Source organism: Myxocyprinus asiaticus, chromosome 41, assembly GCF_019703515.2.
Source record: "Myxocyprinus asiaticus isolate MX2 ecotype Aquarium Trade chromosome 41, UBuf_Myxa_2, whole genome shotgun sequence".
NCBI classification, from domain to species: domain Eukaryota; kingdom Metazoa; phylum Chordata; class Actinopteri; order Cypriniformes; family Catostomidae; genus Myxocyprinus; species Myxocyprinus asiaticus.
The window spans coordinates 890,792-910,233 of NC_059384.1; the positions used below are offsets into that span (position 1 = coordinate 890,792).

The window sequence follows — 19,442 nt, forward strand, 5'->3', positions numbered from 1 at the left end:
CAATAGCACACTATCATATTAGCATATTGTTCTTGTGGTGTCGAAATTGGTATCGAGAACCGTGAAATTTCACTGGTATCGGGACGACTACTGAAATTTTGGTACCGTGACAACATTAAATCTTAATTTCGTTGGGTCTTGGTTAGATAAACTCACAATGTTACACTTTACATTTTGAGTGTGCACTTTGAAAGTGCTGCACAAAATAATTCTCATCCACAAATATCGTCCTTGTTTGTACGGGCCGTGAGTGTCGCCGTCAGCGTTCTCCTCACGAAGCTTCAAATTCAACTTAATTGTCCAGTGACAGATGATACAAACAGAGATGGATCTGGAATAATTATGCAGTGGAAGTGCTTCATAAACGCTGTGGAAGAGCGAGACGGCGAAACCAAACTGTCTCTTTGTTATCACTCTCGTTCATCAATCATCATTTAAGGCCGTTCCCTCCCGTCTCCTTACTGACGTTCGGGGAACTGTCGTGTTTGATGGAACACCTGCAGTTATGCGGTCACTCACATTCTACTCGACTAAGCTTTTGTTTGCTTTAAGCATTTGTCTGTGATCGATGTTTTGAGTATCACCATTTGATTAGTATCTGATCAAGTTAATAAATATGAAAACAACGATAAAACCCAACTTGCTTGCCTGTGCCAAACTTGCAGACACAATGTTAGAGTGTTTTACTGCAGATAATTCTAATCCATAACGTCGGAAAACGTGACAAGACCCTTTGTTGACATCCAAGACTTGTAGTGCAATATTAATATAAAAACAGGAAGTTTCAAAGCCTTTCAAAATGGCAAAAATCTGTGATCATTGCGGTCATATTTCAGTCTTATGATCATGAGCGTTCACTTGTGTTTGGCAGACGATTAGTCCTTCCCACGATGTGTCCACATGAGTCATTGGCTATTGAACATTTGACCTTGTGATTCATAAAGTGAATACATTTGTCACAGATCGTCCAGTCGCTCGATGAGAGCGTAACGTGATTAAGTAAGTGTGTGGCGCGGTTCAGTGACCGGCTGTGTGTTTACACCCTTGTTCCCGGATAAATAATGAGCTGGTGAATAACTGTGCTTGACTGTCGATGAATCAATGTTGATGTTGTTCGGTGATGCTCTACAGATAGTTAGCAGTAGTTGGTAATTTATCATCTTTAGCACTTGTAATTTAGATATTGAGCGATCCAGCAAATGGAAAGAATAGATTTTTAATATCGGTTTATAGTGACATTCCCAACATTTGTTGACCATGAGGACTTAAAAGTGCATTGGGAATTGGGCATTCCAAATTGGGAGAAAAAGGGGAGAAACCCAAGCCCCCCTCCCCCCCCAAAAAGAAAAATATTATTATTTTGTAATACCATTATATATCAGTATTTTTTACATTTTAATAAAAAGGCAAACTTTGTTCAGGTCTTTTGGTGTAACCCTCAGAAAACGTCTTGATTTTTAAAATTGTTATTAATTTAATTAATGATAAAGTTGCGTACACTCATGCATTCATAGTGCAAGGAAAGTATTTTAATACATTTTACTTGATGGTTACACCACAAGAAGTCATTAAATACATAAGTAGAAAATGCTATAGATGTTTTTATGAAAATTTCTACAACTACGACACGTGTTTTAAACTAGATTTTTTTATTACCCCAGACAACCGTATTTCTCAATGACCCTTATATTTGTATAGATATATTTGTGTGTTACTATCAGTTGGCAGGACCACTAGACGTCAGAAACAATGATTTACGTTACAAAGAAGAAACATGCGAGAATGAAGTTGTTTGGCTGTTAACGAGTGTTTGTTTGCCTCATTGCAAAGCAGAGTTTATTTGTTTACGGTTGTTTGTACGACTGGTCTACTATTACTTTAGACATTATTAAAAATAAGGTACTTTCATTATTTTTCTAGATGTTTTTTTTTTTTTTATGACTTTTCCATAAAAATGTGATATATATCGTTATGGACCAAGAATATCGCAATCGAAATTTTTGCTTATATCGTCCATCCCTAGTTCCACTGTTTTAAGTCCTTTGATTTTATTTCAAGTGTTGCGTAATGCGATACTGTTTTTGCGCTGAATTATATCAGACTTATCACTCATTTGTTATAAATAATCGTATCTTTTGGTGTCCATCAAGTTCCAAATGAAATGTGATTAAATGCCTTACATTTATAAAGTATTTAACTCACTGTATAATAAAAAAATAGACATTTATTTAAGCTGTTTAATATTTAAACTAGAGGTAGACCGATATATCCATTTTACCAATTAATCGGTGCCGACAGTAGCTTTTTGGGACTATCGGTTATCGGCAAAAATCGAGATCGATAGTTTTTTCATCATTTTGTCATTTCAATATAAGAGTCCCCAGTGTTTTTTGGGCTTGTTTATACTTAAAAGTCCCGCTTTTATGGAATAAATCTTACGAAAAAATTTCGGGTTATTATTGGGATTTTGGTTGGATAAAAATTTGCATTTTGGACTCTGTCTTCGCCCGCCAAGTAAAGAGAGAATTTTTTTTTGACATTCTATAAATCAATTTTAAAAACCTTTGGCCGATTAATCGATTATCAGCCTTTCCCCACCACCTTAGTTATCGGTATCGGCAAAATCCACTTTCGGTCGACCTCTAATTTAAACCATTACTTTGTTGAATTTCCAGCAATAATTGCTTTATTGCGATACATACCATTACCATTAATTAAAATTACTTTACTAAATAAATTTACTTTAGTGTAGATTAGACTTTGGTTATACCACCCACCCATTTTGCCAACAAATATTTTTTTTAAACAAACTTTAATACATTTTTTAGTACATTTACATTACAATGTACATTAGTACATATTAGAAAATGAACATACAGGCAGTTTCAGCTTTCAACCCAACGCCGTGAGAACACCCAATATGGGAAGTGGGTTTTGGTCTGTGCTCTTGTGTCACATGACCTCTCTTTGTGCTTGAACTTGTGAGCGACCCCAACACACTTGATCCAGATCACCTGTCGAGATCACAAACTCTGCTTTTCTCCCAAATTATTTCTGGATTATTAAAATCCTTGACCTGTTAGCCGTGTCTGATTCACAGCTGCTGGCTTTGATCTTCAGGTCTTCTCTCTCTGTCAATTAAGAGTCATTAGTGTATAGCACATACCAGGCTTTATTTCAAAGATATTTTGCTCGTTAAAACACATTGTGAAGGTTGGACGCTTTGCTCTGGAGCAAATATTGGAGTTTTACCACCAAACATCTCCTGTGAGGCCAGCCGAGTGATTTACAGGCCCTTTGTCTCTCTTAATGCCCTGATTTGATGCTAGAGCACATCATCGTGAGGTGTTTAGAGAAACCTGTGTGCCCACGAAACCATTTTCCTGCTTTTTCAGTGCGAGAGTTATTACTTAATTTAGCGTGTCGAAGCAGCAAGGGTTTTGGGCAGTGAGCAGCCGTAAATGCATCAATACCATGATAGATCTAAATCTCTTCAGGGCATCTCTCTCTCCGTGGGTGTGTGTGTGTGTGTGTGTATGTGTTGTTTTCATTTTTCAATCTATTTTTTCTCTGAATAGCAGCCTGTAGTGTCTTGGGATGTGCACAACTACAGGATCATTCTGTATCAACCAGAGGTCTCCGGCTCAAAATTTAGTTTTTCATAATTTACATTAACATAATTACATAAACGATGATCAAAGCCCAGTATATTAATTGCTATGGATCAATATTTACTGAGTAATTCATTAAAACTATTGGTGTTGCAGTAACTGAGGAGCCACATTTTTCGCTAATAGTGTATTTTTTGGACTCTCGAAAATCGAGATTTTGACATTATTGTTTTTATGTGAATAAATAGAGATACATTTCTATTTTCAACATTATTTGTACTTCAGACCTTTGTGTTGTTGGACATGAAAAACTAGCTTCATACCATTTGACTCACATTTCGTTTTCGACCATTAAAAATGGGTACAAATTTACCATTTTCAAATGGAGCCACATTAAGAGGCCTATATCTGTGGGATTTAACCATATAGGGCCTTAAAAATGAAGATATAAAATAGAAAGTTTATTCTGAACCTGAATATAAAAGTATATTAAGATATCTTTAATACTTCTGGAGTTATAGGCACTCTAACTTTGGAAAAACAACACAAAAAAGTGCTTTTTCCCATTTTTGGACTCACACCATTGTCATATAATGCAACAGGTGGTGATGAAGTCAACTGATTTTAGTAACAGATCTACCAATCTCTGTGTAAAAATAAAATCATGATGCTGCCACCTTTCTAAGGTTATTTTTTTTGACCTGTAGTTTTGCTCCAAAATCATAAGCGAAAGTTGTCATTTTGAGCCCCCTCTTCAAAATAATGGATTACTCAGTAAATGTTAATCTAAGGCATGTCATATTTTGGCTTTCATCATCATTTCTGTTTATCTTTCTTCTGAAAAAGTATTAACAAATCAAAAATTTCAGCAGAGGAAGTTTCTGAAATTTGTTTGATTTGACATTGAAATACATGGGTTGTCTAAACGACTTGTCAGTGTTAAGGAAGAAGTCAGTTTAAAGTTAGATCCTGATCAGACAGCTTTGTTAGGGGCGTTCATGTAGGATGCGTTATTATGTTCAAAAGCAGCTGTAGAAAATGGAATTTAGTTGCATCTCTAAATTCATCCCCTTTAAAGTACAGCCACTAAAAAATATCAAAGCTAATAAAAGAAAATCTAGATAAACTAGTTAACCTCGCCAATCCTGACCAATCCTGACCCATCCCTAGTACACATGTGAAAGATATAACAGGTTGGTCAAACATTTGGGGCCCCCCTGTAGCACCGCCCCTGCTTCAAGACCTTTTGATTTGGTTTTCTATCAAGTGTAGCTGTTTTGGACGGTGATTCATGCTTGTAAACTATTACCCACAGTGCCATGCTGGGATCAGCGGTGTATCTGCAGCTCTCTGGTGAGGTCTTGAGACTGAAATAGGCCTGTCAGTCTCACAGCAGCTAACCTGAACGATCCACACTAACTCACAGCGGTGGAGAGAGAAAGACGGCCGGTCCTGACTCAGATTATACCAGATTGCTTTTGTGGTCCATGCCACAGCAGAACACAAACAATCATAAGAGAGGAGATGGTTTCTAAACGCCATTCGGTTATCTGTGATTTACATCACACTAGCTGAAACGGTGAGAATGTAGGACTGTAATGATATCTCACCGGTCTCTGTGACAGCTCTAGACTCTGTAAACAGCAAACAAAAATGTGTCTGCGGACAATGACGCTTTCGACCTGTCAATCATTTTGCACGTTCTCATAGTATTTTAGTTGCAGCGAATTATTGAGGCTTAATGCCATTTTTATGCCATGTTGTTCATAACAGGTGCTATATTGCTGCTGTTGTTTTTGACAACCGTTTCTGCTTGTAACGGTCTTAAGAAAACTATTTTGGTATCTTTGGAGTGCGTTGTGTTGGAAAAAAGGGCCGTGGCTATTCCAACGGCTCAGCTTGGGGAAATTCTAGAATGGCTAAAAGCACCTTTAACACCTTGAAAATATTTGACGTGAGTACACATCTCAAGTATTATTAAAAACAAAAAGGTAAAAAAGAAGTAAAAGAAACAAGAATATGTCATGCTACCAAAGGGTTGTTTCCCCAAGAATTTTAAATGAGACTTACATTTTTCCTTGCGGTCTCGGGTGATTATACCAGTCTTATAATTATTTTTTTTACTATAAGCCCAAAAAAATACATAATAATAATAATAATTTGTATTTATAAAAATCGATCAATTAGATTATTAGATACTAATAAAATACATGTATTAAATAACAATAAATAATTGAGTAAAAATACAGTTTAATTCCAAAATTGAAAACGTGCTGTTACAGAGGAATGTTTGTCTGAATGGTACAAACGATACAACATTAAAAGTTTGCCGTGATCCTTTTGCCAGGAATCATCATGAATGTGATCGAAATTTGACTCCTACAGTAGTTTTAAGAAAACTGCCATATTTTTAAAAATGCACCACACGTGGGGGGGCCTGTGTATCTCAGTGAGTATTGACACTGACTATCACACCTGGAGTCGCAAGTTCGAATCCAGGGTGTGCTGAGTGACTCCAGCCAGGTCTCCTAAGCAACCAAATTGGCCCGGTTGCTAGGGAGGGCAGAGTCACATGGGGTAACCTCTTCGTGGTCGCTATAATGTGGTTCTCGCTCTCGGTGGGGCATGTGGTGAGTTGTGCACGGATGCCGCGGAGAATAGCGTGAAGCCTCTACACACGCTACGTCTCTGTGGTAATGCGCTCAACAAGCCACGTGATAAGATGCACAGATTGACGGTCTCAGACGCGGAGGCAACTGAGATTCGTTCTCCACCACCCGGACTGAGGCGAGTCACTACGCCACCACGAGGACTTAGAGCGCATTGGAAATTGGGCATGCCAAATTGGAATCAATCTGGGTGACGGAGGACGAATCTCATTTGCCTCCGCATCTGAGACAGTCAGTCCACGCATCTTATCATGTGACTTGTTGAGCGCGTTACCGCGGAGACATAGCGCATGTGGAGGCTTCACGCTATTCTCCGCGGCATCCACGCAGAACTCACCACGTGCCCCACCGAGAGCGAGAACCACTAATCGCGACCATGAGGAGGTTACCCCATGTGACTCTACCCTCCCTAGCAACCGGGCCAATTTGGTTGCTTAGGAGACCTGGCTGGAGTCACTCAGCACGCCCTGGATTCGAACTAGCGACTCCAGGGGTGGTAGTCAGCGTCTTTACTCACTGAGGCCCCCTCCACACATCACGACTTTAAAGACTCGAGACAAGAGAGCTCTTCCAACACTGGAATCATTTCAAATATTTAAAACATAGATTTTGTACCAGCACTGCTTGGTTTGCCTGTTTTTTATTTTCCTTTTGAGAGAATAAAGATGCTTGGGAAGAGACTATCGATCACAGAACTAGAGAAGAGACTCTGGTCTTGCTGGTTCTTTCATGTAAACCCAAATGTCGGAGCAAATGAAGCTTTTGCTCTGGCATCAAAGTAACTGTCTGCCGTGTTTTGAATCAGCGTCTGCCAGTAGCTTAGAAACCAATGTGTTTGTGCGTTTCATCAGAAATGTCTGTGTATTTTTTTTTGCTATTGCTTGATAGGTGAAGTGAGATTATTTACATGCTTTCAAAGGCTTAAACGAACTCTTCAGCTCAAATTCAAGGCATTAAACCATGTCAAACTGTCCAATCACAGCTGGTTTGGGGTGACAAGTCTGCCAGTCGCTGCCTGTCACTGTTTACATCGTCCTAGTGCTGTTTGCTTTGGCAGCAATCTGCTGCTCGTGGTACTGCAGTATTGATGTGCCATCAGGCCCTGTGGCAACAGTTTTCTGTGTCAAAGATAATAACACGAGCTGCGCAGACGTCTGGACACTGTCAGGATCTGCAGAGCCTCGAGTGCGCTGTCTGGCCCAGCAGAGTGGACTGTTACTGTTTGCACTGATGTCATCAAATACTTTTCAGACAGCTAAACCAGAGATTGTAGGGAATGTGGTACAGCCAAACACTTGATATTAACTAATCTATTATGTGAAATGCCACTAGGATGAATCTCATATCTGAGTCATATTTCACCACAAAGTCAAAAGAACTTAGATTTTACATAAAAGAAAGTAAAGCCTATGTTTAGGGCCATAAAGTTGTTTTTTTTTTCAACGTAGTTTCATGACACGTCGTAATAATTTGTGAGATACTGTACGATTTTGCTTGTACGAAATGGTGCCACTTTTTTACTACAACACTTTATTTTAAGAAGGGAAACGTCTGTGAAACATTTAGATTTATCTGTGCAATACAAATGACTGATGTTTAGTTACATTTATGAAAAATCGTACATTGGCTCGTTTTTTTTCCTCTATTATTTTTCTCTATGCCAGCTCATACGATTTCTTACACTTTTGCCTTCGCGTACTATTATAAAAAAAAAAAAATGTCCGTTCGGGCATTTTTCTTTACAGGAGTAAAAGTTTTTATGTTTTTGAACTAGCCAGCTCATATGATTTCACTATCTCGTACTATTAATACAAAAAAATTATTTGTTGGTTCGTTTATTTTTTTTTACGGAAATACATTTTCTCATTTTGTACGAGCCAACTCATATGATTTCCTCATCTTGTACTATTAGTATGACAAATTTTTCGAAAAATTCTGCTTATTTTTCTTTACGGGAGTAAAAGTTGTACATTTTTGAATGAGCCAACGATTTCACCATCTCGTACTATTAATACAAACATTTTTTGTTTGTTAGTTTATTTGTTTTTACGGAAATAAAAGTTTCCGTTTTGTACGAGTCTATGTCGTACTATTAGTATGAAATTCTTTGTTGGTTTGCTATTTATTTATTTATTTAATTTACATGAGTACAATTTTTACGTTTTTGAATGAGACAACTCGTATGATTACTTATGATTTTGCCATCTTGTATTATCATTACGAAAAACTTTTGTTCATTCATGTATTTTTCTTGAAGGGAGTTAAAGTTTCAGTTTTGATTGAAACAACTTGTATGATTTTGCTATCTTGTACTATTAGTATGAAAAATTCTTTGTTGGTTTTTCTTTGCAGGAGTAAAAGTTGTATGTTTTTATACGAGCCAACTCGAATGATTTCACCATCTCATACTATTAATACAAAAAATAGTTTGTTGGTTCTTTTATTTTTCTTTATGGAAATAAAAGAGCCAATGTTGTACTATTAGTATGAAATTCTTTGTTGGTTTGCAATTTATTTATTTATTTACAAAATTTTAAGTTTTTTAATGAGCCAACTCATATGATTTCTTATGATTTCGCCATCTTGCACTATTATAAAAAAAAAAAAAAAAAATGCGTTAGATCGTGTATTTTTCTTTATGGGAGTAAAAGTCGTACATTTTTGAATGCGCCAACTTGAATGATTTCACCGTCTCATACTATTAATACAAAAAATAGTTTGTTGGTTCCTTTATTTTTCTTTAAGGAAGTAAATGTTTCCAGTTTATATGTGCCAACTCATATAATCCCGCCATCTCGTACTATTAGTATGAAAAATGATTTGTTGGTTTGTTATTTTTATTCATGTGAGTAAAAGTTGCAAGTTTCTGTACGGGCCAACTGGTACGATTTCTTATGGTTTTGCCATCTTGCACTCCTTTTACAAGAAATTTTTTTTAGTTTGTACATTTTTCTTTATGGGAGTAAAAGTCATACATTTCTGAACGAGCCAACATGTTCGATTTCACCATCTCGTACTATTAATATAATAACATTTTTGTTGGTTCGTTTATTTTTGATTACGGAATTACGTAAACAACTCGTACAGTTTCACCATCTCGTACTATTAATTTAAAAAATGTTTGTTGGATCGTTTATTTTTATTTATGGAAATAAAAGTTTCCGTTTTGTACGAGCGAACTCATACAATTTCGCCATCTCGTACTATTGATAAAAATATATATATATATATTGTTGGTTTGTTTATTTTTTGTATTTTTCTTACGGAAATACGTTTCTGTTTTGTACGAGCCAACTCATACAATTTCCCCATATTGTACTACAAGTATGAAAAATAATTTGTTGGTTCGCTTATTTTTCTCCATGGGGGTAGAACTTTTATGTTTTTTTATTTCACCATCTCATACTATTATTACGAGAAAAAAAATTGTTAGTGCATGCATTTTTTTATTTTTACGTGAGTAAAAGTCGTACGTTTTTGAACAAGCCAACTCTTACGATCTCATCATCTAAGACTAGTAATATGAAAAATATTTTGTTAGTTTGTTTATTTTTCTCTATGGGAGCTAAAGTGATACGTTTGTGTACAAGCTAACTCGTATGATTTCGCCATCGAGTACTATTATTACGAAAAAATTTTGTTCGTCGTTGTTCGTTTTTCTTTATGGGAGTAAAAGTCTTTGTTTTTGAATGAGCCAACTCACATAATTTTACCATCTCGTACTCTTATTCGTTGGTTTGCTTATTTTTCTTCTTTACGGGAGTAAAAGTTGTAGGTTTTGTATGAGCCACCTTATGATTTTGTCATCTCGTACTATTATTACGACTTGTTGTAAGACTGGGTTGGATTTGTTTTGTATTGTGACATTGTTTCCATGACATTAAGCACCATTAATGGTCCTACACAAAGGCAAAATATGACCCCAACATTCACCCGCACAGGACCGTGATATGACCCTAAAAATTACACACCAAGTGTCCCTTCTGGAATATTCTCAGAGCAAACTTTTCTGTGGATATCAAAGAGAAGCCACACAGATTTGCTCTTCAGTTTAAAGTCGCCTCATTCCTTTGACAACAAAGCTTCAAAACTCAATAATTAAGAGGATGCATGTTACATGTTTGCGTCCCACATGTTGTGATGTAATTGCGTGGCGGTGTGTCTTAACCTCCCTAGCAGAGAGAGACGCTGGCGTGATTTTATTCAGCATGACGCCTCCGATGGAGTCTGTGTGTTCTGATAACGCCACAAGAGATTTAACACTCCTACATAATTAATAAAATACATAAACATAGCTCTTGTAGAGGACCACCTAAGAATGTTTTAAACACCTGCCGTTTCTGTTTGTGTGTGTGAGATCATTTTTGTCTACATTGTTTATATATATATATATAGTTTGCTCGAACACAACACGTCCAAGTTTAACCAACATGTTATAAAAAACTACAAAAAACAAAGTTTCAACACCCTCAACTTAACTCTCCAGCGATTGTTGTCTAGACAGCGACACATACAGAGATCAAGGTAAATCCCACGACCAAACTGCCAGACAATACTGATATTTGTTGAGGAAATGTAGTTGATCAAGTGAATCGTGGCATCTCCTTTTCACTTCAGGGAGCAGAAAATGCTACGTGCTGTCAGAATAAAAGAGAAGATATGAGAGTCATGCCTGCTGTTTCTGTATTCTTGTAGGTGATGACAGTTTCCTGCCCATACGAGCGCTTGAATTACCTAACACCTAGAAGTCATTACTTTCAAACCCTGGCAAGGTGTCAAAGCCTGAGGTGCCCTGAAATGAATTTACTCCTTATATTCATGGAATTATTGAATCACACTTATTTGAAACACTCCTGGGTGTATGCATTGAAAAGATGCAAAACAAAAACAAACAAAAAAACCCTGAATATATCTTTGGAATTTCATACAAATGTCACAACGCTGGAATGTGTTTCTGTCTTCCAAGATTGATTGTTGAGATTGGCACAAATAAGCGAGAATATATTGTATAAGTAATAAACAATAAGTTGTGAATGAGTTTGCATGCCGGCACGCCAAACGTGGACATTGTTTTACATTTGTGCACATTGCAGCTGTGAAACTGTGCATGTTTGAAAACATTGATATTGTTCTGATCGCTGTGATTATTTGATCGGCATTGATTATGGCGGTGTGGGAACATGCAGTGCAAGAATTACATGAATTGGCATGTTTTGCAACTTAAATTTTTCTCTGTGACAGAGTTCATAAGAGTCTCATTCTGCTCAAATATATTTTCTAACCCTTTTATTTCACTTTTAAAATAGTGGTCAATTGACAGGTTTATCAATGGCTAATTTTGACAGAGTGGCTGAATACTGATATATCAAAGTAGCCATTGAAAATCCCGTGTCAGTTGGGTGTTTCTTCAGCTTCCGGTACTGTTAGCATTGCAGATTTCTCATTCACGTGACTCATAGAAGCGGTGTGGACCGCACAGAGAAATGCCATTTTCAGAGTTTGTTTATGACCCACTTCCTTATTATTTGAACTTTAATAAAGGATGCATTAAAGATTTAACACCAGGTTATTTGCTTTTTAGACGCTCTGACATGCAAGTTTTGCTTGAGCAGAATGCCAGATCCGGCTCTGCTTTATTTCACGATGACAGTGCTTCTGTATTTACAGTACTTGTTTGGTATGTTTGCATTATAATCCCCTCATACTTTGCGATCTACATCAGCTGAAGCTGTTTGGAAAGTTTAGAGTGCATCTGGACATGTGTGTTCTTCCTCTCAGTCGGTGCTCCTCTCGTGCATCATCATGTGATCTCATGTTATGTTAAATGACATCAAGCGACTACTCGATAACGTTGACTAATCGTTTCAGCCCTACTTTAAAGTGAGAATTATAATATAGATAAATATTGTTAATGATGAAAAATTATAATATAGATAAATAGTTAATGATGAACAATTTAGACACAGCAAATCCCCACGTGATTGTTTTTATTTCACCTGTAAAGGCCGCTGTATTTCTGTTGAAATAGCTGTTCTATCTGAAAAATCTGGGTCCCAAACAGATTTTTGCCAATAACAGATAATTCCAAAAAACAACTACTGTCACCGATTAATAGGTAAAACCGATACATTGCTCGACGTCTAATTAAAACATTTATCACACTCTCACTAGTTGATTTAATTAGTTTATTAACAATGTCCAACAGTGTATGTACATATCACAGGAGATTTATGTCATTTATGTCATTTCCAGCACATCTTACGTCTGTATTGTGTTTAATCGAATTCTGTGCTGGAAATGACACTGATGGAAATGACATTTAAAAAAAAAAAATGTTATCCCCTTTTCTCCCAATTTGGAATGTGCAATTCCCACTACTTAGTAGGTCCTCATGGTGGCACGGTTACTTCAGATGAGACGTTAAACTGAGGTCCTGACTCTTTGTGGAGTTTAAAAATCCCAGGACACTTCTCGTAAAGAGTAGAGGTGTATCCCCAGTGTCCTGGCCAAATTCCCCCCATTGGCCCTTCTCAATCATGGCCTCCTAATAATCCCCATCTATTAATTGGCTACGTCACTCTACTCTCTCCTCTCCATCAACAGCTGGTGTGTGGTGAGTGCACTGGTGCACTATGGCTGCTGTCACATCATCAGAAAAGCACTATATAAATGTAACATTCATTCATACTCACCTCAATCCGGGTGGCGGAGGACAAGTCTCAGTTGCCTCCGCTTCTGAGACCGTCAATCCGCGCATCTTATCACGTGACTCATTGTGCATGACACCGCGGAGTTTCTCAGCATGTGGAGGCTCATGCAACTCTCCACGATCCACACACAACTTACCACACGCCCCATTGAGAGCGAGAACCACTAATCACGACCACGAGGAGGTTATCCCATGTGACTCTACCCTCCCTAGCAACCGGGCCAATTTGGTTGCGTAGGAGACCTGGCTGGAGTCACTCAGCACGCCCTGTATTTGAACTCGCGAACTCCAGGGGTGGAAGCCAGCGTCTTTTACCACTGAGCTACCCGGCCCCGCCGTCTTCAAATGCTTTTTAAAAATGTGAATGCTTGGTGCTTGTCTAATTTCAATAGGTAAAACATTCCAGTTTTTGGTCATGATGTCTAAAAGCAGCTTCGCATGATCTCTTAAGCTTTACATTACAGTATGTCAAAAATTCTGCATTGGAAGACCTCAAACTACGAGTTGGAACATATTCTGATAAACAGTCAGATCTGTACAACGGTGCTAGGTCTTTAAGTGCTTTAAAAACCATTAAAGAACCTTAAAATCAATCCTGCACATAAGAATGACACCAAGGTTTTTCTGTCTTTGACTACAGAGCCAGAGAACCTAGTGCAGTTTCAATTCAAGTACTGCTACAGATAATCACAAAATAACCAAATATTGGTTTAATATTAAAATATTAAAATATTGGTCACGAGTATATAATGCTGTTTTGAAGTTGTGAACCGGCACTGATCTCTCTTCTCCTCTCTGTAGATGACTGTCTCTTGGAAAAGTCGTATACGGAGTGCGGCTACAGTCAAGGTAAAGACGACGACTTCGACTGGGAGCAGATGAACACCAAGCAGAAACCGTCGTCAGACCGCTGGGTGCCATCAGGTTAGTCGAGTCTACAACTCAAAGAATGCTAATGTGAAACTCAAGATCGCTTGTTTATATGAAAAACCTTTTTCTGGAGAAATACAGGAGCATTGCAGCTGCGCTCGCTGCTCAACAACCCTTCCATCAACCTTTAAACCATCATTCTGATCTTGAATCAGGTATAAGACTGTGATACAGCTCATAGTGCTCTGTGTTATAATGAATGGGCTGATTCTAGATCATTATGACAGTAAATACCAGCTACACTCCTCATGATGGATTTGAATGGAGTTTGAGGGTTCAGTTCCTGTATCATTGTGTCTCTTTGATTTATTATTACAGTGTATGTTCAGGGCCACAGTCATTGTAGTGGCTTTGATAAACGTTGTCGTGTCATTTGCTGAACGGACCCCTGATACGGCAATTTAACACATTTAAATGGTAAGGTAAAATCAAAACACTGATCTGTTTTGTAGAAGACACTTACACGGAGGAAACGTTTTACTTTAATCTCAAGCGTTTTTCCAGGTATTTGCATTCTTAAATTTCTAAAAGCTAAATTCAGGCACTTTAAAGACCTTGTGTGAACCCTGTAAACAGTGTAGAATAAAGCGCAGGAGGGATTAAATCAAGCGATAGAGAGATTATATTTGACGGGTTATTTTTTTTGATGATCACATGTTGCAAATTGTGCCTCGATATGGTTCTTAATTTTTTCGATCACTAAATCGAAATTCAATAAATCGTCCCATCCCTATTAAGTAGCGCATAAGCAGACATACGACTCGACTCGAAATTTGAGACTCATAAACTACACTGTCTTTTTTCTCCCTTTTTCTCCCCAATTTGTAATGGCCAATTCCCAATGTGCTCTAAGTCCTCGTGGTGGCGTAGTGACTCGCCTCAATCCGGGTGGTGGAGGATGAATCTCAGTTGCCTCTGCGTATGAGACCGTCAATCTGTGCATCTTATCACGTGGCTTGATGAGTGCTTTACTGCGAGTGTGGAGGCTTCACGCTATTCACCACGGCATCTACGCACAACTCACCACACACACCACCGAGAGCGAGAACCACATTATAGCGACCACGACGAGGTTACCCCATATGACTCTACCGTCCCTAGCAACCAGGCCAATTTGGTTGCTTAGGAGACCTGACTGGAGTCTCTCAGCACGCCCTGGATTCAAACTCACGACTTCAGGTGTGGTAGTCAGCATCAATACTCGCTGAGCTATCCAGGCCCCCAAACTACAGTCTTTAATATTTTCACTAACAATCGTGACACTTGTAAGAGACGCTGGAGTTTCTCGTGAAATCCATCGCTCTTTATTTCCCGTGGGAATGTGCGAGCTTTCGCTCAGATGTTTCAGAGCTACGCACTGTGCACTGATTTGCATATTTACACGTTTTAATACAAACAAGCAACCTCTGTTTAAAAAAAAAAAAGAAGAAAAAAGCTTGTCGATCTGTGTAAAGCTCGGTGCACACTGTGTGATTTTGGCCACTTGAGACAAATTTCGGGAATCCTACAGGATTTCTGATGTCGTAGGGCAAAATTGGCAATTTAACAACGTTCAGTGTGACATGTTCACCTACGGCCGATTAATAGCCTTTGCGATGATCTTTAGCCTCCGACGAAGTTCTGGCAGGGTTAGAAATTTAGCATCGCAGCCGTATAGTGTGACTGCTATTACGACGGCCAGACGAGATAGTCCGCTCCTCTCTCGCACCCCAATTCACTTGGAAAGAAACCTGCTCCGCGTTTGCACCACCATAGCAAAATGTCTACTCAAGCTCTTTCGATGTTTTTTCTTCTTTTCATTTTATATAAAAAGTTTTAATAAATAAATAAGCAGAAAATACTTGGAGAAAAGTGTAACGCTTCAGCAATATGAAAGCATTATTATCTGAATTGAATAAATACAGAGCTTACAAAACGGAAATAAATGATTGCATTTTCTTAACACGTTTTTTCTTTACATTTATCATGCATTTTCTTTACAACTTTATTTGAATTACTATTTTACAATTACAATTTATACAATTATAGAAATCTGTCATGTTTGTGCATTATCCGTAGGAAATTTCCAAGCGTGATATATTAGCAGCCTTTATGAATTTTCGCAATTTTGCATGGGCGATAGGTTTTTGTTTTCCCCTATTTGAACAGAGATGTTTGTAATTTTTTGGGCTACAAGTCTTTTTATTTCTATAGCTCATTTCAAGCTATTTCTATGGCTCATTATGACTGTAGGCTACCTCCCGCACTCGCGTTCATTCTCAATATATTACAGACCTATTTGACAAAATGTTAGCCTATGCTCGTGATGGAGTGGTATTGGAGCAAAGGAAATGCTGATGTCCTGACTTTCAGAAGAAGAAAAAAAATCTCGCCATTTCGCTTCTATTCCGCAACGTGAGTCATGTTCACTGATCGGGACGATTGGGAACACTGTCGTCTACAATGTGTATCCTACAGTCTGACATAATGTTGCACAGTGTGCCATGGCGATCTCAATGCGTTCATAACGTACAGTCTGAGAAGCAACAATCTTAAAGGACTGTAAAAATCCTACAGTTTATAGCGGGCTTAAGTTCTGCCATAAAGCATTCTAGAAAACTTGAATAATTTATTGATGTTTAAAGGAATAATCCACCCAAAAATGAAAAGCCTGTCACCATTTACATACTAGAGGCCGACAGATATACCACCAAGGCCGATAAATCGCCTGTTATTTGGTTTATTTTTAAATTCTCTGCATCAGCCGATACATTTTGCCGTTTGGCCGATTAGTTTTGTAAGCTGTGATGGCGCAGAGAGTCACCTGCTTGCATGTAAAGAGCAGTCTAAGACATGTAAACGACCAATCACAGTTTGTTTTGTTGTTACGTGCCATTGTGTTTCCTAGGGCTATTGCGCAGTGGTTAAGGGCCAATCACAGCCGGTAAACCGTGTTGTATGTTGGTTGGAACATGCATAACGTTTTTTGTATGTCATGATTTCTTCCTGTAGAAGATGAGAGTTGGCCTCTATTTCAGGAACTTATAAACGTGTTTAATTATAGTTAAGAGATCTGCCCGTTATCACAGACTTATCTGATCTGTTCAGCAAAGCCAAACCATTTTACACTCACTCGAGGATGATAGATTCAGACGTATGGTCGACAATTTCAAGACAATTTCAGGAACTAGTGGTTTTGTAAGTTATAACCGCTATTAAGACGGGCATTATAGCGAACACGCTGTGTGTTTGCTTAAATGACTCGCGTGCAAATGCGCTCACATGGCGGCGGTAATCGAGGCTCTTTGTCACACCCTAATAAACTTTTCCATTAGAAGCAGCGAGCGTGACGCTTGCTCTTAAATCTGATGCCTAACCACGCAGGGCTGTGGCCGACCGTCTCCACGGCAGGAACAGAATTAATTGCGAGGACTTGGCTAATTTCACCTCGCCTCCACCGGCACGTAAGACCGCTTCTCAGAGAAATGACCTGACAGCGAGTCTTAAGGAGGAAGAGAGGTGTTTACTCTTGCAGTGAATTGATTTATGCTGACACATTGCAAGATTGCTGAAGGTTCGATCGAGGCCGGATGCAGGGCATGCGACCTACACGCATGGAGATTCTCAGAGCTTAATTCACATCTCCTGGAGAAACAAAATATGATGTTGTTTTCTCTGTAGTGCCCTGCTGAGGGGATGCCATATCTTGCTGATTGCCTGAATTGTGGGCAATTAGTCAAGCTGCTGCATGCCAGTCTGTTTCTCGCAACTCAATAACTTATTTTCTTGCTCAGTATTATTGTTTTATTTTCCAGTACAGTATCAAGACAGCCTTAAAGGTCTATGCTTATACTTGTAAACTTGGTTTTATAAAATTATAAATGTCACATTTCTGCCTTTTAAACCCTCCAAAAATTGGTGTATGTGTATGGTGTAGGTCTATGTGTGCAATAATTTAACGAAATATGGTTTTCTTTAAGGCTTTAAAAACTTGGAATATATTGCTCAGGGGAAGAATGACAAAAATAATATTTTAAATATTGAAATATTTCCAAATACTTCAAATATCTTTTGGTAACCTCCCGCGCTAAAAAAACAAAACAAAACAAGAAAATGGATTTTGTGGTGAAGTAAATATAGCAGAAAAGTAATTTCAGCATTGAATAAGTTAAAGCATGGACTCCTAATTAAATATTAAGTACATTTATTATATAATTATTTATGATTGTTATCTTTACAATAATCTTTTGTTTGTTATCATATATCAGTTCTAAAGTAGAAATCCATGTCATACTTATTTGCTAATTTGAGTTAAGCTACGTTAACTTTTCAAAGTTGGTGTTTCTGGCTTGAATAATTAATGAGCTTGCATGGTTTCACTGATTTTCACCATTTGTGAAAATGGTTACTTTTTGTTACTTTTTGCAACTTCTTGTTTTGCGAAGTTTGAAGTTCCAAAAAATGATCTGTTTATTGTTACTGTCATTGTGATTTGTCCTTCAAGGCTTCGTCCACATTAATCAGGATACATTTGAAAACGGCGTTTTCGTTTTCGAAACACTCTTCGTCCACATTAATCAGGATACATTTGAAAACGGCGTTTTCGTTTTCGAAACGCTCTCTATCCACACTGTTTTCAAGCATTTCCAAAAGTTGCTCGTCCTAACTAAAATTTATGAAAATGCTTAAATCCTCTTATTGCGTATGTGAAAAATCGCCGTACCATGTGTGATCTGAAACGCAGTTATCCTCGTGTTTCGTCACCAAATGGCAGTTCCGAGTAAACTTCACGTCGCATTTGAAGGAATTCTGTACAAAGTAACATTTATCTTTAACAATGCTCTCAAAGTGAATTACAGGCACAATAACGCCACTACAATGTGGGCCGCCATCTTGATTGTTTTGGGTTGAATGGATCACATGACCGCGTCACATGACAACAAATACATCATTGTTTTCAGATATCTCCGTCTTCCCCGTCCACGCTACAACACGAAGACGGCATTTTCACTTGGGAGATTATTTTCGAAAAGCTCTGACTTTGCTATCAAAAAAGCCGTCTCAGTGTGGATGGAAGGCCAAAATGAAGAGAAAAAGAAAGAGTTTATGGTTTTTATGTAATCGCTTAAAATTCCCTTATCTGGCCAAATAAAATGTGACTGGAATTTGTAATAATTGCGGTTATCTCAAATAACAAATGCATCTTGAAAAAAAAAAACATTTCTGCAGTGTGTGACTTTGAAACATCCAACCTGAACATGATGTTCCCTTCATTCCAGCGGTCCAGTGTCCTTAACGTTCCTCACAGGTGCTGCTGGCCGGCGCTGACCCAAACGCCACCATGGTCTCGTGAAAGTGATTTTGAGTGGTAATCAATATGTGAAGCTCATATAACCATGACAAGTCAGTCTGCAATAGTTCACCCTCCACAATATATGACGGCTCTTATCTATTTAATTCTATTTCACTTCCAGCGAGGTCAAGGCAGTGGCGATATATTGCTCTTTTTCATTTGGTTGGTGTCAGGCGGCACTTCTAGAACAG

The 19,442-nt window shown here is 38.1% G+C and overlaps 1 protein-coding gene across 10 annotated transcripts in view; it reads left to right on the forward strand.

Moving 5' to 3' along the window:
- LOC127431906 (receptor-type tyrosine-protein phosphatase mu-like) overlaps positions 1-19,442 on the forward strand; it is a 359,297-nt gene that overhangs the window by 68,627 nt on the left and 271,228 nt on the right. For all 10 annotated transcript variants that reach the window (XM_051682542.1, XM_051682543.1, XM_051682548.1 and 7 more), the window contains exon 2: positions 13,791-13,913. In XM_051682542.1, the coding sequence (XP_051538502.1) occupies positions 13,791-13,913 (123 nt within the window). The remainder of the gene's footprint in view (positions 1-13,790; positions 13,914-19,442) is intronic.